General features: G+C 37.3%; 1 protein-coding gene across 2 annotated transcripts in view; it reads right to left on the reverse strand.

Moving 5' to 3' along the window:
- Positions 1-22,298, reverse strand: part of PHYHIPL (phytanoyl-CoA 2-hydroxylase interacting protein like) — a 58,958-nt gene that overhangs the window by 9,409 nt on the left and 27,251 nt on the right. For both annotated transcript variants that reach the window (XM_074830405.1, XM_074830404.1), the window contains exon 2: positions 2,143-2,339. In XM_074830405.1, the coding sequence (XP_074686506.1) occupies positions 2,143-2,307 (165 nt within the window). In that variant the 5' untranslated portion in view covers positions 2,308-2,339. The remainder of the gene's footprint in view (positions 1-2,142; positions 2,340-22,298) is intronic.

The following is a 22,298-nucleotide window of genomic DNA, read 5'->3' on the forward strand; positions in this document are numbered from 1 at the left end:
AATGCTCTTTTATATAACTAAGTGGTAGGGCTCACTCCTTTTTTTTTTTTTTTTTTTTTTTTTTTTTCTTTCTTTTCCCTAAAAGCTTTGCTAGGAGAAGGGGCTGTGATATCCTCCACCTTTATACAACAGCTTTGTTATGAAGGCAGTGGATGGGTGGGGGCTGACTGAGGAAATCAGCCAGATTCTGGGAGGATTCAGTGCCTGGTGCTGCAGCTGCCAGGGTATCGGCTCCCTCCCCAGCAGCTCTGCCACTGAGCTTCAGCTGTGAAACCCATATATCTATAATGTGATAGGGAGGAAGGATGCTTGTCTCTAACCATACTAGGGTTAGGACAAATTTTGAATCTGAGCAATGTTTAGTTTCTCAACAAAAGCTCATTCTAGAAAGTGTGTTAAAAATGACTTAGTACTGAAGATGCAGGAAAGCAAACACATATGTGCTCTGGCACAGATAGTTGTTCAGTCTGTGCAGTTCTCTTGCCCACCATGTCTGCTGTCTGCATTTCCATCATTCTGGCCAGGGGAAAAAACCCAAAAAATACAAAAAAAGCTTTACCAAGTCACTACCACGATTAGTACCAAGAAATTTTAAGTTAATTCTGACAAGACACCCAACTTATTAATCATTTTAATTGATAGACTTTAGTCTCCTCTTCTTACAAAACCAATTACCTCTCTCCTTTGACTAAACACTTCATCACAGTAAAAAGATAGGGAATTGCTGAGAAAAACAAAATAAATCTAGTGGCTTATCTTTATTACACTACCAATATCCTCTTTTTTTTTTTTCTTTCTGTTTTAACACTAGTCTCATCACTGTGATATAGATTTTGAACTGTATATAATGTTTGATCTGCTAGGGTGGCTCTACCTTTTACAAAAACAAATTTTACAACTTTATACCAGTTTGCACATGAATAAAAAACCACGTAGATTAATGAAAGAAATGTAAAAGAATCCATCCCAGTAAGCATTTATATGAGAAGGTATATTTATTTCTGCAATATAAAATGGGAATTCAAATTCAAAGGCTGTCAGTCCAAAAGTAATAACATTAAGAAAAAACAAATATACCATACTTTATTTGTTATTACTATTAGAAATGGGTCATATAAATGCCTATTATAACATTAAATTCGGTAGTGCTTTGCACACTGGTTCCTAGCAACTACATCGTCTTGGCCAAACACGTAAAATTCTCAATTTCAAGCAGTAGTAAGTGGTTTTTTATTACACTTAATGCATATGTTACTTCCAACCACATTAAAAAAGTCAAATAAGTAAACGTGAAAATTATACACCTGCTATTAACAAAGTCACAGAAAAAAATACTCTCACGATAAAAAGACTCAAGAGAAACTGGTGGAAATATTTCCTGGTTATCCCACTAGCTTATAAACCAATAGTAATTTAGGTCCTGATAGAACTAGAGCTCTTGTATTTGTCCGGATGGTTATTTGTGCCTTGGCTAACTGTATCTTTTAGAGATACTGCCAACATTGTTTTTAAATTTGCAGATGATTGTGTTGTTTAATCTTCCGTCTCATTCCATGTTTCTCTAGACATCTCAGTATTTCAACTATTCTGAGGTCAAAGCAAATTTTGCTGGATTTGATAAGTACAGATTCTGCATTGCATTCGATATGTCCCTGCATCAGTGGCTTGAGGAAAGAGGCCAGATGAATATTCAGGTCACAGTGCTGAATGCTGCAAACTAAAATTGCTGGAAGCCTTCCTGGAAGTGCATTAGAATTTGTGACTCTTCTGTTGAAATGACATGTGTTGCTCTCATGAGTCTGTCACTGAACAAGGACAGGCACAGAATACATAAATTGTTTAAATAATGATTAAGAACTAGTCAGGAATAAAAATGTCTGTCTTGCAATACATTGTACAGGTTCCAAAACTGTTTTCAAATGAAATAGAAAAGGTAACGTTCAGTTCTCTATAAAACACGCACATAGGCTAGAGATGGAGAAGGTATGCTGAATGAAAAACTAAAGTCAATCAGATTAATCAAAACCCACCCTTGCTGGATGTCCAACACCTGTTTCCCATGGTCTGGCTTCAAAAGGTTAATTAAACACTGAGATTCATCTGTGTAAAGTATTTCCACCTTGATTTTTAAATGAAAATTACCTTGTGTTTAAATTTGTTGGAATTCTTGTTTTCTTTCTTGTTGAGATCGATGAAGTAATGAGTAATGCGGTCCTTGGATTTGGAATCCATGTCCCAAGAAATCTTGAAGGAATCACATGTGATGTTACTTATTTTGATGTTATGTGGGACTGGAAGTTCCTCCATCTCTGCTATCCCACTATCTTGTGATTTATTCCCTGCATAAAAAATAAGCACGATTCATTCAATTAAAGACCTATTAGATATCTGTTTTCTGTGCTTCAATACAATCACATCTCCGAAAAGCCTTTCACAAAGTCACTATGAGGTACAAATATGCAAGTCTCAATGTTACTGATGGGAAATATTGGAAAGGGATGAAATTCCTCATGTGAATAAGCACTAATAACATGTGAAGAGACTGCACAGACTGTCCAGTATCACAGCTGTTTGTGAATAAGAAACATCAGATCATCATCAGAGCATCATCTGGCGCTACAATGTTTAGTTAAGATGCCAGCAACGTCCAAAGTTAACATAATGGCCCTGTCCATACCTATCAGTGAAATAAATACAAATAGAAATCACATTAATCCTAAATTTATAATAAATTAATCCTATTTTTCAAACACAAAGTAAAAACAAACTCTTCAAGGTTTATACATGGGGTATGTATACACATATATAAAATACTGTCTCCTTCACAATGAAACAATTAACAGTGATCACTTTGTTGAGACACGGTAAAAGGGCGCAACACCAATGTAGTTTTCTGGTCTCTACTCTCTCTGTTCTGTTTGCCCAGTTGAGACCCTGCAGTTTTCTTGGGAAGTTTTTTCTAATTTCTCTAAGTGCATATGGTAGATGAACAATTGACCATCGAACCCAAAAAGCATCACAGGTTCTAAAGTGAGGTCTTCCCTTAGTTCCCAAGGCAACCTTGTAGTAGAGCATTCCATGAACACTGAAATTCAGAAACTTTAGGAGATCTTGCACTACACAAGACACAAGTCAAAAGTGAACAAGCAATAAAAAAAGGCAGAAAGAAGAGAAAAATGAGTGGGTAGAAAGGAAAGAATAGAGGAGATGATGATGCAAGAGAAGGAGTAAAGAAACAGAGCATAAAGAAATAAAAATCAGAGGTTGGAAAGAAACAAAGGAGAAAAACAAGTCTGTTATCTGTGTAAGAAAGAGAAGAAAGTGCCCAAATTCTGTCCAGATGAGGAAAATAGGAAGCCCATGTAGAGATGTGAGGCAACACATTGTCAGAATTATTTTTAGTCACATCTAATCATAGAAAAAGTCTTCATACTTCCATCATAACTGATAAAAAGCTGGGCAGAGAAGGTGAGTCTAGTCAGTAATAGTAACAAAAATTTGACTCAGAAAACATTAGGGACATTTCAACCTCTAAGAATACATTGTCAAAGAATTGTATCAGCACTAGCAGCATCTCAATGCAAGAATATTAAGGTTGGCCTCATTGTTCTAAATTCTTTTCATGGACATCTGAAATTCAGTAACAGAGTCTGTGAAATCCACAGATTTCCAGCTAGTATTCTGAATAAAGTAATTTTACCGATGATTTCAATAACCAATAATAACACTTTTCTATTTTTGTTCCATTTCATGCATTTACATCCAACAGGTTGTCTATTCTTCAAACATCCTATTGCTTTTTTTTTTTTTTCCTTTTTCAATTAAATATCAAAGTCAGATGGTGCATGGTCTTGCTCAAAATCCCACCCTATTTGTGCCATCCACAATGACATTTTCAACAGCTGCACTGGCTGCAGAAATACCAGTCATTACTGAAAGCTTTCTGTTCGTATGAAACACACGGTTAAGTGCTTTTCCCAACATGAGATTTCAGAAAGTCAGCAGGGAGAAAATGGCATTGCTCTCTTTTGTAAGCGTTCTGTATTTGACAAATGACTGACAGCTCTACCAGGTACACTGAAAAGGCTACATATGATCACTCTTCCAGGAGTGAGACTCTGTGTTTAAGCAGAAGATGGAGTGATGCTGCTGAGGTTCTCAGACTTGCTGGAGAGCTGGACAGACTCGGATCCCAGCACACCAAATAACTGAATAAAGACCTGAATACACATGCAGTCAGGAGATCCAAGCCATATATATCCACAATATGTTAACCTGTAACTTCTTTGCTTCAAAAGCGAGCTTCCGTACTCCACACCTATGGGCCTTAGCCGTGTTACAAACAGTCAGGGTAGTTTAATCTTCAGGACACATGTGCAATAATGACAAAAGGTAACAGAGATGAAGAAAGATTTTGGAGCACACTGATGACAGTCAAAGAGCAAAAGTGCTTCTGTAAATGGGTATTGTTTTCTGTACAATTCTTAGAATTAATGTCTGGCATACATCATTAGATGTCTGCACTCCTGATCCTCTTAATTTCTTTGCTTAAGAAGTGAACAAATAGTTTAAGTAAATGTCTAGCAGAAAATCTCCAGGTAATTTTTTGCAACATTTTAATATGTCTGAGAAAAAGAAACTACTTGTATTACTAAGTGCTAAGCTATCCTCTTTTTGTGACAGAACAAAGTCCAAAATCTTAAAGCTGAAATCTTTAAAGCTCTTTGAAAGTGGAAAAAAAATCATTTTACAGATTTTGAAATAGAAACAGAATACGAACAGAATATGAAATAAGAAAGTAAAATATCTCACAATCATCACCAGCAAGCAATACTCCAGTTTCTTTTCTATTTAGAATATGAAGTACTGGTGATATTTGTAATGCATACTTATATTTTGATACATATTTGTGTAGCCCTGAATGTCAAAATCCATTGAGTTGACAGGCAGTAATAGGAACCTGATAATGATACATAGTATTGACAAGGATGACGATGATTCAGTATTGATAAATGGTGACTTTTGAATAGCAATCAGTGTACCGTTGCATGGGAACAAGGAAAAAGAAGGACAGAGCACAAAAAGCATGCTCTTGCTCTCTTAGATTTGACTGATCCTAGGAACCAAACATGCAGGTGGCCAGCTCTGCCCACACAGTACGCACCCTAGCACCCAGACCACCAAGAAATTCTGAAGAAGCGTTCTCTTCTAAAGCGTAAGATTTAACTCAGAATCTGTCCCCTGCAAAAACTAGTGCTTTTCAATGTTAGGAACAGCATTCTGTCCTGAGATGTACTGGAATAGGAGATAATAACGTGAGATACAGTGCTTGACATCACTGCACTGTAATTAACTAGAAAGACATGAAGGTGACAGGATAGCACAGAAGCAGAGTAAGAATATCCTGTCCAGCCTGGTAATGTATGTACATTCCTTATAACAACTACATAATGTGGAATGTTTCCATTAGAGTTTATCAATATTCTAAAATTATTACAATTACTATAAAATATAGTTATATAATTATAAAACAAAGTAGTAAGAATGAACAGAATTTTCAACAGCAGAAGGGTAACTGAGCTAAACTTGGAGGTCAGGTGTTTAAGAAACTACTACTATCTGCTGTTAAAGTGGGGGTCTGTAATATTGGCAACCAAAGCACTTAGAAATACGGGCTGCTACAAAAGGCTGCTTAGATAAAACTGGCAACTTCAGGTGTGTGGTAAGTGAAATACAGGTGTCATGGAGATCAAAAACTGACAGATACAACTGACTAAAAAGGTAACACATTTGCCTTTTTTCCACTTCTGCTTTGGTGAATATTTTGAATTGGTTTTCATACTGGAAAGCGTGTCCACGTCAAGCCACTTCTTTATACCAGGGTCAATTTAAAGAGTAAATCAAGAGCAAATATGACGTCTACTAAAAGCACAAATAGCAGCTGAACTTACTCAAAACCAGCACATAGTTGCCCTAAAGCACACCAAAACTCCACCCGAAAGAAAGTTACTACTGTTATGGATGTGAAAATACGTGGAGAAGCCCTTAGAACTGGCTGCTTTCATGTTAGTCGCTTTGCCACTTCACTGAGGCTAAACTGATCTTTCTTTGATGAAATATCACAACACAGACAAAAATTGAAAATGAAAGTGTCATAGGAAATGTTGCTCTCACCAACTTCCTATCAAATGAAAACAGATCAGTGTCCCATCAAAATGGCTACTTCATTTTGCACATTCGTGTTGCTTCAACACTGGAAGCCACTGTGGGACTGGATAGTAACACTGCTTTCAGGTCTCTTTTGAGCAGAAACTTATCGAAGAGCTAGTAGTCAAACAAACCTCGTCTCCTCTGCCAAAGAAACTAGGCGTGTCATCCCTGTGCGCTGCTGAAACACCTCTGTTTTAACAAAAAACAGGTCACATTTAGGACACACAAAAGGGCCCAGGGATTCTTGACCTGTATAATAAGAAGTCCAAGACCACTCGTGTGTGCATAGGTCACATTGGAAGCATAAGACTTTAAATTTCTCCAAAGCCAAGGAATAAATACAATATGCCAGCTTTACTGAGATCAGCTGGAGAACTGCAAGATTAATGCTTTATGCTCTTATTCACAGGCTTATCTCTCTCTGCCATATCAGGAGTTAAATTTCAAGTTAAATTGTCTAATCAATTTTAAAGCAGTTATGATACTCACTGCTGCAGCTGAGCCAAAATGCTGGCAAAATTGGTAACAAAACAATTTTATTTATATACACAGACACACTTAATTTAGTACTCTCATTATATCTTCTACTTACATAAATTATCTCTGAATGGGGAAAAAAAAGGCAGAAAATTCCCATTGAACATTCATGGCTTTCATCTGTCACTACTGGAGACAAATGTTAAGACTTGGAAATTGATAAGATCACACTGAAAAGATTTGGAAAAGGATTTTTTTTTTTAAATTTGCCTCATCACTCAAAACAAGCTGAACCATCAGATCTGCAGCAGTGGAAGGATGGTGGAAAAGAACCTTAGCACAACCTTTGACTGGTAGTTACTAAGCATTCACAATCACTGTATTTTTGTAAGTTTACAATACTTGATCTTTTTTTTTTTTTTAGTTCTAAAAATGCAGAACTTCATAGCAGGGCAAGGGAGTATGTGCCTACTGATTTTTCATTTCACAGACCAACTATTTATGTTATCCACAAAAGAAATCATGAAAGGGCTAATTTGTAACCCACCCTCTAAACATACTTCCAGCTCACAGAAGCGAGTGTTATAAAACTAGACCAATAAAATAATATATTTCTGGGTTCCTGTGACCTTGCTTATAGAAGATTTGACTCTGGTATTATCTTGGCAAATACATTCCTGCTATTAAGCATTAACAATGGAAAAAAATTAACTGAAGCAGTATGATATACATGTAATGAAGATATAGAATCCCCATACATAGATCTGTATTTCCCATCGTTTGAATGCAATTCATCATTTGGCAACATTAAAAGGTGGGCTCATGCTCAAAGGTTGTATACCAGACACACTGCAGCAGAACTCCAAAGTATTCAGAACTCATGCAGTTTGTATTCAGCAATCAAATCACACCCCCCTTCCTGTAACTCCATCCGTAACACTAATATGCCACCTTTCACAGCATTAACTATGTAGCTTGCTGCACTATGCAAGCATAAAAAATTATCCAGCAGTCAAGAAACAAATTCACAGAAAACAGAACCTGCAAATGACTGAACACAATGACATAATAGCTATCCATCAACAGGGAAAAAAACTACAAATATTACAGCCGTAATGAGTGTGATTGCTTGTACTCAGTGTGAACTGAATTCGTGAAATATTCATTCAACTGCAATGATGTCCATTAAATCTGGAGAAATTAAAAGAAGGCAAGGCTGGGTGAAATCCTTTTCTCTGCTGAAGCCATTAAAGTATCCCTTCAGTAATCATGGATGACGAAATGTAGCTGTAAAATATTATTATTTATCTGCAATTTTGACTTGGATACTAGGGGGAATGACCATCAAAGGTAATATAAGATGGCCTTTCAGATTGCTATTTCCCCTTCAGGGGATCCAACCAATTCACGTATTTGTTTGATATCTGGACAAAAAATATTTATTCATTTTATATGTGGAAAACATTTAAATATCTAAACAGAATTTGGAATAAAGGGGGGGTCTGTTTGAACCATCACTCAACCAATTCAGAGCTGTCCTACGTAGTGGTGGAAAGTTACACATCCCTGAAGTGACATAAATGCACTTTATATCAGAGCCCAACCATGCCAGGAGAACAACTGACAGGAATAAAATGGCTTTTCCTTGCATTACTTTAAAATCTCTTGTCAACTGTGTTTCCTGCTAAGTCTTTGTCCTTCTGTCCCTCAAGATGCAAATTACATCAGCTTAATGAAGTGCAACTTACATTTTCATTTAAACCCATTAAGAACCCCCCTCAACATGTATAAACAGATTTGCCTCTTTTGGCATCACACTGGAAAATCTCCAGTTGTACAGACAAAGACAAATCATCTGGTTCTAAGTTTCTTTGTACTCAGGGATAAATCTTCAGCGTCTTTAGAGTCATGTTGTGGGAAACATGGACTTCTGATGCTTCTGGAGCAGACATTCAGAAAAAAACTATTATGTTTCTCCTAAGCCGCCAACACCATTGCCATGGATCTTTGAAAACATGTTCCCAAAGGCTTCATAAAAACATTAAGGAATTTTGGGCTGTCAATTAGTATTTTGTAAATCTCATGCTTGTCCTTGCATCTGAAATGGTTGCTATTAACAAGTTTCTTTATCTGAGGATGAAACTCTCTGCATTTATTATGGCCTAGGTTTAAAACAAAACACAACACAGAACAAACAGCAGAATGCTTGTTAGTGATGGCTATTTCCAGTTACAACCCTGTCTTTTCCAGCTGTAAATTACACTGAAATATCCTAAGAGCTCACTAGTCTAGCTACCACATTCTCAGTGGAGGTGGTGACAGCTAAGTACTTGAGGACTGCAGTTTCTTAAACTTTGATTTCACAATTATTTGCAAAAAACATCTGTTCAAACCCTCAGTTTAATTTTCCAGAAGACATGCATATATTTAGAGATTTCAAATAAACACAGTGTTAAAAATCATGGAATCCAATAATGCACAAAGAATCTAACTGAAAATACGGAATGTCACTACTTCTTAAAGTCAAGGCACTCATTTAAGGCTCAATTAAAAAACAAACAGCAAAGTAAATAACAGGTCCTACTCAAATTCTCTCTGAAGACTGGATGTTCTCTGAATTTAGCTCTAGCAGCAAGAAAGAAGAAAACAGTTCAAGACACTTTCAAAAAATGAGATCTTTTGACATTTATATGATGAAAAATGGTTTTGTGATGGGGGAAAAAAAAGATGATGGAAAATGAGGTGACACAAAACACATATTTTAGGGGGACTATACAGACAATACAGAAAACTAAGCCTATGTAACATGCCAAGCTCCTGAAGAACCTCCACCTCTAACGCTGACCTGTGGCCCAGGATAGAAAGTTTGCTACAAAAAAAGCCTAGGTTCAGCAGTAATTGTTCCATTCATCCAAACTGTGGCTGTCTGCACTAAAGCAACTCAGAGCAGCCTCTAGGTTGCTGCAATTTTTTATGGCAGGTAAGACACCCAGAAGCTACTGAACTAACCAGGAATGCCAAAAGTACAAGGAAGCCCCAGTGATACCCCACAACCAGCAACTGGGAGGAAAGCCAGCGGAACGGTCATCAGGTCACTTCTATATCATCGCAATATTCTCCTGCACTGATGCAATTTCACTCATCTGGTTCACGTAGTTTGGGGTTTATCTGGGCTGCTGTCATGCAGAACATCGTGCACTAAGTGCTACACTGTACTGTCCTTAGAAAGACACACAAGATATTAACCCCGCAGTTACTTCTGTGAAGTGTCAGCTCCATGAAAACCTAGGAATTTGATAAGGGAAATATGACTAAGGTTTGTGAGCCAGAAAATAATCCAGGTGAGACTGTACCCACACAGCACAAAATTAAAAGCGAACGCTGGATCCTTAATACATTCTGGGAAGAGATCTGAAAATGAAGAGGTATGTAGATGAGGATGAGGCACAGAGGAATAAACTAGAACGTGAAGCAATTTTTGAGACCCCAAAAGATCAGGTTTACATTATACACAGATACCAATAGCACATGTAATAAACATACCAAAATAAAAAAAAAAAAAAAATCTTATAATACAAATCACGTTTTTTTAAAATGTCACCTTCTTCAGATCTTAAAATATATCTATTGGGGAAAACAGGAAACATTTTTCTCAAGTTAACAATTCCAATACAATGAGAGACATTGGCTATGACCTTTTGAAGTAAAAATGTTTGATGAGGAGATCAACTTCATAAAGAGCACCTAGGTACCATGACATAAGAAACCCTCTTACTAGATACCAGCAAGTGAAAACAACTCATTTAGAAACAGTAACTCCCATAAAATGAACAGAGAAACATCTTTACACCTTCTGAAACAGAAAAATTCCCACATTTCCTTGTCTTGGTAATTCAGCTGATTGGTTATATATCAGCTCTATAAAGGTAAAATACTAAGTTTGTAATTCTAGAAAACTGATACAGACTGACAATATTTGAGTGCTATAATTCAGACTGAATTCTCCAACTTACTGTGGAGGTATTTTATTTCCTCAACAATTCTTCTTTCTGTGCAACCATCCAAAGTGACAGGAAAGTGCCAGGAAATTATGTATTAGCTGCATATTTAAAATTTAACTAAGTAAAAATACAATATCATATTTTTTCTCCTGAGCTCTGGAATGAATGGACCCTGTCCAACTGTTAGCTATATAAAATTGTTTTACAGGACCAGTACACTATGTCCCTACCAAGCAAATAATTAACTTGAATATCAAGAATTTCAATGTCCACTGCAACACCTTGTTCAAGACAGACAATGAAATCGCACAGAGGAAATACAAATACAACAACATTTACAGAATTATCAAATCAAGGCTGTTATTTGTTAGGCCATGTAAGAGGCACTTCTCCAGCACAACTATTCTATTTCCAAGTTCAAGTTGCTATCCATAACCACGTAAGTAGCATTTATGCTTTATTTGTGCTTCTTTTCATGTACAAAAATTGAGTGAATAGTGTCAGACTCTTAAATGACTCTCTTATCTCCCCCATAATCCTGATAAACTAACTCCCAATACAGATTTTTATATAAGCATATTTAAGAATATTTTCTAAATAAGTATCCTTGTAAAACCAATTCCTACATTAGATAAAGAGAGAATGCCTGGCTCTATAAATCCTGTTAGAGGGATAAACCCCTCTAAACCTTCTCATTTCCTCCCATGTCTGATACTACTGTTGCGCATTTTCTAGTAAGATAATGTGTACTCTGTCCAAATTTTAAAAAAATAGTTTTGAAAATAAAGCATTGCTTGTTTATTACCATAATAAGTATATCTGTATTTACTGAGAGTTTTTTTAAATGTTCACGTACATTCAGATTCTCTTGTTACTTGCTTTTAATTCAAGGCTTAACTTAGCTGTTTCCTACTAATCTACACTGTTGACTTCAGCAATAATACTCCACATTGCAAAACAAAGAGAACACAACTAGATTCTGTGAGCACAACTGTGCCTTTAGTACAGCACCTTCTTGAGCAGAGAGGGTTCTCTGAGGGTTCCCCAAAACTGTGCCTACATAAAGCACCGAGCAATCTCCGGATTGTCTAGTTTCTGTCTTAAAGAGTTTCTCTCAGCCTCTTACAAAGGACTCAATTCTTCCTCTGTCTCACATGGAGAACAAATGTACTCTGCAGTGGTTCCATGATTCAAATCAGGAGCAGCCCAATATCTCAATCCTGCCACTGACAGCAACAAACGTGCCGGCTCTTAGTTCCCACCGAGCAGCGCCCCGCTCGCTCCCAAGCCTCGTTTCTCACTGCCTGCTGTCAACTACAGGGCTGAAACCTTGTTCTGCAGGCAGCCTCTCGTTTCACAAAGACGGCTCAGAGACTCAGCTGCTACCTGACAGGAGGTGTAGTACAACAACTGAAGGAGGACAGTGCATAATGAAAGAAAAGCATTCAGCAGAGTCTTGAAGTTTTGCCATTTGCTTGAATACTAACTCAACTGAGATGCTCGTTTGCCCTTAGCCAAAGCACTTGACTATCATGTATTTTGAGATCTTGTGCAGACGGGACTTCAGGGGCTTAGTTTCCTCAAATGCGTATGTATGCTTTCCACTAACACCAACGGGAATACACAATGCAAGTGTGTCAAACCGGACAGCTAGCGGTAACAAAAAATGTGTTACACTGGTATATTTTGGAATGTGATTATGTCATCAGAACTGCAGGGCTCTGGTTTACAGCTCAAGAATTCTTTCAGTAGACACATTAGTTTCAACAGGAAATCAAGTGTATCTGAACAGAGGTTACTATAATTAGTAGCAGAAATCATATAGTCCCATCATAACATTTCTGTGGAATATAAATTTTGGCTTAGATACAAAAGAGTGGATTTGTTGGGCCACATATACTCCTTCAAAGTTAAAGCTAATAAACCCCAAACATTTCATTGCTTCTTAAAAATTGTCACTAGATACAGTAATAAGGAAAAATCAGGAACATTCACTCCTGCGATAAGACCACAGAGGTCTGTGTAATTACACCCGGAATAAATTTTATCCAAAAAATGCATCCTCTAATTCAAAAGTAAAGGCTACTGTTCAAAAGATTTTATACATATGACTTGCAACTATGTTCACGTGCAATACTGTTATGATGTACTACTGTGGAAACCACTACCGAAAGAAGAAAATACTAACAAAGACCAACATCAGCCTTGGGCGGTGAGTCTCCTTGGGCTCACTTTCAGTGAAGAAAGGCAGTTTCCTAAATTGGATAATCTGAGCACCTACAGTTAGCGCTCACATTTAACTTTGCCCTGGAGGACTCTAATTCTTTTCAGAGACTAGAGAGGGAGGTCACAGAAGTTAAGAGCTATCTGAAGTTACCATTTGTAATTATTTCCTAAACTACATTCATCAGTTCTCATGATGTACCAACAGCCTCTGATAATTTGCAAGATTCCCACCAGAGAGAAACAAGAAAAAGAACATGGGGAAAAAAAGTAACTATTATGCTGCACGAAATTTCTGAACTCCCACAGCAAAGGAATCTTCATCTCACTGACTCAGAAATATCCTCTGGACTGATACTTTAAAATGGATAAACTTTTCAAGAATAACTTACCTGAATTTCTGTGTCAAATATGTGAGTTTTTCACTTATCCCTGCAATATTTTTCCTGAAAGCACTAATAGGACCAGGCATCTCAGGACCATTTAAGCTTGAATGTGGATGAATTTGTATCTTGCTAACTGCAATTATAGCTAAATTATTTAATAACAGTAATTTAATTATTTTTAATTAAGAATAATGCATTCAATTGCATCATTAAACTAACTTCTCAAAATAATTGTTTCCTCTTTTGTTATTACCATAAAGAAAATTCAGATATATCACTGTGAGCTGTCCTCTGTTGTTATCAGCCAACTGTTCCAATTCAGTGGCAGTTCTTCCTTTGATTTTTGACCCATCCTTACTTGAAGTAAAAATTTAAGTAACATTTGGTAACATCTTCAGAAGAACCTAAATGATTTAGAAAAGTCTCACTGAAATCAATGGGATATAAGCTGAATTACTTGAGAGCTTCTGAAAATTTGACTGCAAATATCTAACAATTCATAATTATAGTTGAAAGCGATTGTGGAGGCAACACATGAGTTTCACAAATTCAAAGCATAAGACAAAACCTGGCTGAAAATCTGATCAATGGCAAATATGGCAAAGCTGATCTTATTCCTTCACTAAGATTAAATTCTTATTGGGTATCCTGATGTCTTGGAAGTATTTTGTATTTATACTTTACACATTCAAAACTAAACCACATTTTCAGAATGTCAATTGCAGCTAAAACCCTAGATTTTCTGACAGACTGAGTACTAAAATGGAAATAGATGCAAGTTCCTGTTGATACAATTACACCTTTTTATAGTTTCCCTTACTTCTTACTGATATTTTTTTTAAAAAAAAATTTATGAAAACTGGATGCCTCTATGCTTCTATAAAGTACTTGATCCACAAGGCTGGGCCACTATTACCCAATTTTTCCTCTTTCCTTTTCACATTCTTATAACACATAAGTTGACAGGTGTTAACTCAGTAAAATGCTAAGCTAAACACGCACATGTGCACACAAAATTTAATCTTCACTGTGTTAAAAAATATATGGGGAAATTATGAAAAGGGAGGAATTTCATTATCAGATAAAAATATGCAACTGGAAGGTTGTGAATAATCGTGTAGGTACACGTTTCTTCACTAAGGACCGGGAAAAATGTATGACACTAAAAAAAAACCTAGCCCAGAAGATTAAACTGACAAGCCATGATGCCTGTTTTTCCCCCTATCTAAGAGATGCAGATCTACTGATCCTACCATGCTCTAAGGACTGACCAAATCTTTGTGGTAGAGAGCTGAGGAGAAGTGGTGGGATCTCCTTTTATGACTCATGACTACCAAAAACAAGTAAATTGAATTGGCCAGACAAGCTGAGACTGAGTGCAAACACCAAACATCAGCATCTTGCTCCTCATCCTATCTGCTGAGCGACTTATATATGCAAAAAGATTTATACAGATACACTGTACACTAAAGCTCTCTTAGACTGCTTATACTAAAGATGTGGTTTTATTTTTTACTGTACCTTGTCATGTTGAAGTTAAATAAGCTTCTCTGCAACCTTCTGTGGAATGAGAATCACAGTGTGGCAAAAATAGCTACAGCTGCACTACAACTCCTTCTGGCACACCACTGGCTTTCATGCCTCCGACCGTCAGAGCTAGGCTAGGGCAATTCTACCTTCTTGAAATCAAATGGGACATTATAGTAGATCGCAAACACTAAGCCACCACAGTATTTACTACTAATTAAAGTAATGCTCCCATTTTGTTCAGCACAGCAAGTGTACAGTGCATGGGCGGTAACTGGCTCTTCTCAGCATGTGTTGACTGCAAGATGCATTTTAAAACCAAATTTTAATTAAAATGAGCATTTCTCAGCTGCTGAAAGGGAAAGAAGGTAATAAGGGTTGTAAAAAGCTCTAAACCATCTTCTAGCTTAATTTAAATATAATTTAAAAATTAAAATGAACTTTACAGCCACTTGCATGTACTAGAATTTCTGTATAATGCATACCTTCCATTACATGGAATTCCAGATTTTGAAAGCAAGTAACTACATCAGAAACACTACTGTGAAAGCAGATCAATTTATCACATGTACTATATTCATTTAGCAGAAGCCCACACTGTCAGTTATCTATGCATCCTTATGTAATTCTGACCATACTTCAGACTACACTCAGACCCATTGTGCAGTGTAGTTTCAAAAGGATGCTATCTCCGTTCCATTTTGCTGGAAAACGGGGAGTGACACTTTTCAGCAGACTGCCACCCTGTTGATTATTAAAGGGGCAGATTTTGGAGCAGGAAGGGATCTGGAGCTTCTTATGGCACGAGGTTTTTCTCTTCTGATGAATAAACAAGTACAGCTGCATCTGAGACTGTGGAACTGCCTATGTCTCCAAGACTAACAATGAAAGAAAAGAGATCTTGTAGATGAAGGCACTGACTGTATGACCCTGGACAAGTTGCTTGGGGCTGGATTCTAATCCAAGTTACACTGCTCTGGGTCGCTGGCCTAATTGCTCCAATGCTCTTCATCTAACACAGTGTAACTGAGGGCAAAGCACTGGCCTTAATCTTCTACTGCTTTTAATATTAAGTGTGTATTAGAGAAATGAGTGGCCTTTCATGATTTGTGCTTTCACATGTCACTAAACAAAAGTGAGAGACAAACAAACACTTTCATTTTAGTTTATTACTATGAACCTCACGCTCATACTTGTTTACCTCATTCTTACTTGGCTGGCAACGACTTGTGCCATTTATTGCAGCTGTGTCTCAGTCAAAACCACAAATGCATTCTCTGCTCCAAGTTAAGTCATGTGAGTTTAAATCCAGTAAGGAAAGGCAGCCTTGTATTCACACAGGCTTTAATTTGACCTGCCAGCTTGTCTGAAAACTGCAACTGCCTTGATGGCACAAGGATTTTCATTTGAGACCCACTTTTCTTTCAAACAAAGGGAAGCCCAGAGAGAAAGGCAAAACTCATCACTTGAAGGGCAGCAGAGAGATCTCAAGGCTGGGGAACACAATTTTAATAAGCATTTTTCTTGAGAAAGTAGGGTGCTCAGCATGAGTGGGCTTTTGTAACCCACTGGACACCCTGGCAGTCTGCAGCATGAATGAGCGTTTCTTTACTTCAGCACACTGGTAACTGCTGTGTGCTTTTCACACAGATCTCTTGTAAGAAGTAGGATTTGGCTCTGGTTTACACCAGTTTGTGCTTTTTAACTGTGATTTGAAATGTATTACATATTCACAATAGTTCAGGAAATTCTACTCTGTAACATACTATTTTTCTTAATTTAATTTTTTGAAGGTTTCAGACTTTCTATTTGTCAGGCCCTGACAAATAAAGGATATAGGGGTTTTGAGAGCCTTTTTTGGCAGGAGCTGCAGTTGTTCTGTTTTGTTTCATTTCTAGCTGGTTTCCTAGGGCAATCAAGCATTGTCAAGGTCTTTGGATGTGGGTCTGCCACTGGTTGACTTTTACTAACTTATGAACTCTGACCAGAGTAGAGAGCTCACAGATAACAGGTTGCTGCCAGTTTCATTAAGGTAGGCAAGCATGCAGAAATAAGACACAAAAAGTCTTCTGTACTCTTATCATTCAGGCTATCAAAACAGTCATTGGATTGTAACAAGTGATCAATCATGGTCATGGTAAGACAAAATTGAATTATTAACCTATAGAGGAATAGCTGCACAACCTACTACAAATTCACTAAGCCAACCAAGTCCCCTTGGGTATGTTACTTTAAAAGAATTCATACTTAGATTCGTTTTTCATCTTTTGGACTTAGAGCATCTCAAGTAATGCTTTCCAACTTACACTCCCTACTATATGAGCTAAATATAACAAGTATACTAAAATATACTGAAGAATTTAGTTTCACTGTATGGCTTCCATCATCAAGCACCGCACACTTGCATTAGGGCTGACAGCCTCAGTGGCTTGCTGATGGTTTGCCCAAGGAAACAACCCAGAAACCAGCTGAGCATTACAGAATATACAAAACTAGAAGGAAAAGAATCAGTATTTAATTTTTCACATACAGGACCTGATTCTGTCTTCCCTGCACTTGTACAGTTATGAGAAAGCACCAGACATGTTCCTACTACACAGGTCATGCTGGGGCACCTGGCTACCTAATGTGTAACGAAACTGGAAATGAAACTCTTCATACTCTAGCAAGGCTCCTATACTCAGATCCCTGTCAATCAAACACGATTTAAGAACTCCATGCTCCCTAAACAAAGTGACAAAGTGAGGTACAGAAGCAACATATTCAACGGGTCAAGGTTCCAAAGCATGGTACAAAGCAGTTCACAGCCGGAGGAAACAAAGAAATGTACCTGGAGTTTCAGGTGTCTCCATCTAGGGGCGAAGAGAAAGTCACCTCTGCACATAGGCAGAGGTGAGGCAATCCCAGTAAACGGTGTGTGAAGTCTTACTGCTCAAACCTGTCCTTTTACGAAGGGTAAAGTGGTAGCTGTGTCAGGGCACAGGTAACATGGGCTAAAATTCCAGTATGTTCCACACAAGAGGGACAGAACTTTTCTGTGATGTAATGGATTCAGTGAGCAGATAGGCTTGGGGATTTTAAATTCCTGTGATTAGAGATATGCCTTGAAATTACATTGAAAGTGTAAAGGCTAGAAATTCATCAGAAACATTAGTGCTCTGAAAGCCACATGTTTACTACTGAGCATTTATATTAAATTACCAGCATAAATTCCCTCATAAAAGTGTAAGTGCATAATATTTACTTTATGTCATCAGATGCACCTTAGTAGCATTAAAATACAATCTGCTGCACACTCTGTTCTTAATTTTATCCCTTAGTTTATATAAACTCATGTATAATTTCCCTTTACATAAGTTGGATTAAAAGGACCAATGACACAGCATGAATCACTCCACTGATACTGGTATACTAGTACTTATGTCTGGCCAAGATTGAAAGAGCCTTTTAACATCTTTTTATCCTGCTGAGTTTGAAGTCCATATGTCTTCAACTATGAGTACACATAGAAGTGAACTGCAAAAAAACCCAGAATCTTTTAAAAATGTTATTTCTAGCCCCAAACTAAAGATAGAGGAAGTACAGACAAACTGCAACTTAGAGAAATTCCAAATTAGATGCCTATCTGTATGAAATAAGATAGAATACACACAACAAAAGTTAGGAAAAACCAGCAGCTGTAAGATCTTAATCGTGCCACGTTACAAACACAGATTTGTTTTTCCACAAAGTCTGAAGCCAGTGGAATAACTCAGGGAATAAATTTATGGGATGCTTCTGACAATTGCAAACTGCAGAATTCTCCTAACGAGAGTGCACTGATATACAAAGCTTAACACAGGAATGCCTCAAACTATGCTTCTCCTAGAGGTGCCAGCTGTGTCTGACTTAACAGTATTGGAGAAATAAACTCCAGATGCCACTCCATACTTGGAACTAAGAAAGAGTGCAACTCTGATAATACTTTTCGTCATTCTGCAGGAATGAAAGAGTAACACCAAACTAGTTTTAAGGTTTCCCTGTCTTGGCAGCAGCTAGAACTGTCAAGGCTCAGAGAAACTGCTGTTAGGTTATAAAAACAGTATAGCTAATCATTGTTTTTGAAAACATCCATGCAAAACAGCTTATTCATTCAAGCATAAATAAAACAAGAACACTCTGTGAAAACAATAAAATAAAATTGATTAATGATTCAACTACAAACACCACTGTGAAAATTGATCCAGCTACAAACACTACAGTGAGTTCTAACCAAACCTTCTGTGCTGAAGGAAACATTTTCAAGGTCAAATAAAGGATGTCCCACTGTATAACAGAACCTAGTGTGGAAACCACAGGAAGTGATCCTGGAGCAGAGCCTTCTTTAGTTCCAACATCATAAACACTGTATTTATTCATACTTTTCTATAGCAGTGATATATTTTATACATGTATCACATATGGGCAGTGTCAGTACTATTTTTTCAGGCACATTCATAAGTTTTTGAAGAAAGCAGGCTGCAAGTAAAATGCTTAAAACTTTTATCAAAAGAGAAAATAAGACAGAGTGGATGATTCTGGGCTGTGTTCAGCCTAAATTAAATATAGCCTTCCAGGTCACACAAAGCACAAAAGGCCATGTGTGCTGGCAACATGGCAGACATACCTACTGTACCAAGTGGGCTAAGAAAAACAAACCCAGACTGCAAGGACTTTTAAAGATTACCTCCTCAATTGTGGTTAAAGATGCTGGCACTACTTCAGCAGCACAAAGGGAACTGAAAACTACCTTATTCAGGAAAGCTGGGGCCTCCAAACCTGCTATATAGAGACCATGAATAATAAAAGTTGGAGGAAAGTACAAGGAATGGGTAAAGGATCCTTCTAGATTTTGGAGGAAAAAAATGGAAAGTTAACGAGGCAGAGAAGACCCAGAACGAAAACCCAAGGTCAGGAAGACAAGCTTCAGCAAGCCTTTGAAGACAACTGAACACAACACTGCCTGACTGGAACCCATTCAAAAAATGAATGATTAAGTACTACAAAGCTCTGAATAAGAAGGCGATATAGTCGCTCCTCCCTTCACCTTACGTGACAAAAGCGATATTCTGCTTGTTCTAGAACCTATGGCTCTGGGAGAAGGGACCTCACTGAAAAGCTGATGTAAAAGCTGAAGTGGCCTGTAGGGCAGACTCTGATCTAGGTTATACAGGCATAACTCCAGGGTAAATAGGTAATTCAGAGAAGCGAGTTCAGAACAGAGTTTACCAGAGGCGGCAGAGCCATCAGATTAGTAGGCTGAGAAGAAAATTGCTACATCTAGTTTAAGATGGAAGATGAAACAGATGAAGAGGATACTAATGGCTTAACTCTTACTCAAGAAAAACAGGTTTTGAGATTTGCAGAAGATATATGAAATTTTAAGTAGGGGTTGGCTTGGCATTCTGGCTTCTCAGATACTGGAGGGAGTAGAATTTCTCTTCCCTAAATGATTCCTTCTGTCATTGTACTTATTAAGAACTACTGATCTGCAGGGCTGAACATTGGCTGGCAGGGATGAGACTGATACATGGCAAAACAGCTAAGGAGTTCAGGTGTCTACTGGGCTACCACAGATCCTGTGACTAGTTCCAGGCTAAATAAGCATCTTTATGAATGATGTGTAAAGAGAGATCACACTTCTATATTGCAGACATTAAAACAGAAGGAGCTGCAAGCACAAGATAGCTTAGAAACATAGGGAGAAAATGATAAAATGGATTCTGTTACAGGGTAAACAAAAGAATGTGTCTGGGAACTATAATCTGAAGCAAACACAAAGAAGAAGGGAGACAGTACTGTTTGAAAAAACCTTGATTATAACAATAAGTAGAAATTAACTACAAACCCCACATTGCACATTTGAATTTCAACCTAGCAATATCAGCATATAGCACTGGGAGAGAACAGTGCCTCCGTATGTGAATCTGGCATAATTACCCATCAAGCATTTCAGCTGCTTTAGAAAGGATCTAGAAAAGTTTCAGTGAAGAATAATTGAATCAATAGGGGCACAAATAGAATACCAGGCAAGATTTAAATAGCTAATAATATATAACTTGGTCACTGCCAGTCAAAATAGTTAATAATCAATTACACAGATTTGAGTGACATAAAGCTCTAAAAGGAGATAAGCAGGGAGGAACATAACTCTAAAAATGAGACAATATAAAGGAAGAATGGGGATGAGTACATTTCTTGACACAGGGATGTTGAATAGTCAGTTTCTAGCAAAGCCTCACCGTTATTAGTGGCATCATTGCTTATGATATGAAACAAGACAGGATAAAGTACTCGCAACGGTGAGCTGAAGTGAAAGACATAAGCAAATCATTGGTTTTCTTCTTTTCTAAAGATAATTTATGAAGATTTCAAAATAGCTGCTCAGCTCCATTTAGTATTTTTCTGTGTCCTAACAGTAAGGAATACTACATGTGAAAATCTTAGTGTCTGGGAAGAATGTAAATCTAAAACCATATTAAGTACTTTTCTTTGCAACAAGAGAGCTTTTGAAGCTATGTACTAGATTTTAGCTCCTACCTGAAGCAGCATTATTGCCTGCCACAAAAAAAAAAAAAAAAAATTAAGTTCAGCCAGGTTAGAGGAAATTCTGTGGAAGAAATACATTTCTTAGTTGGCCATTCCACCATTCAAACCCTAGAAAAGTGATAGTTTGCATTTTGAAGAGAGTGAATTTAAATCTCCAAACCTGCAGTTTGGGAGAGGTATAAAAACAATGAACATGCCTCTGAATTTTGTGTGCTATCAAAATATCACAGTTAAAAGCACCTCTCTATTATGCTGGAAACAAAAATATGAATTGTTTATTCCTGTGCTGAGAACTCTCATAGTTAAAAAAACCCCAAACAACTATGCAAGTCCAACCATTCAGGACACTAAGAATTACTATGAAATTTGGATCTCTCACGTTGTCCTCTGTGTGGGAGTCTACCTAGAAATTCAATTTTTCCCCATCTCTGAGACTTACAGGATAACATTTCAGAAACAGCAGCAATACTGCTCTCTAATGCCAAAAAAGGGATTTGAAGAATGCATCCCGAGACTGGATGACGCCACGTTATCCCTTCTGTTTGAAAGGCAAATGTGTACGATATGGCTGTGAAAACTCCCATTTACAAGTATCTTTCAGAATGCTCCAATAAGTCCAGCAGAATAATAAACTTTTGAAATAAGTCAGAAAACACGAGGCATGCTCAAATTACATGGAAAGCCAAAGATGCGAGTTGTTTACACAAGACAGAAATGACATCTTAGCTTGTATGATGTAATGCTTTTATACAAGCTTGTTAGACTAAACAATTTTGATGGTGTCAAGTGTTTGGAAGGTGATGAAATTGATTTATGCAACTGAAACTGGCAAAGGCAGCCATTCCAGTTCTGATCCTGATACCCAAATACATCAAATATATGAAGCGAACACAGAAAAAAACTTTAA

Source organism: Strix aluco, chromosome 7, assembly GCF_031877795.1.
Source record: "Strix aluco isolate bStrAlu1 chromosome 7, bStrAlu1.hap1, whole genome shotgun sequence".
NCBI lineage: Eukaryota > Metazoa > Chordata > Aves > Strigiformes > Strigidae > Strix > Strix aluco.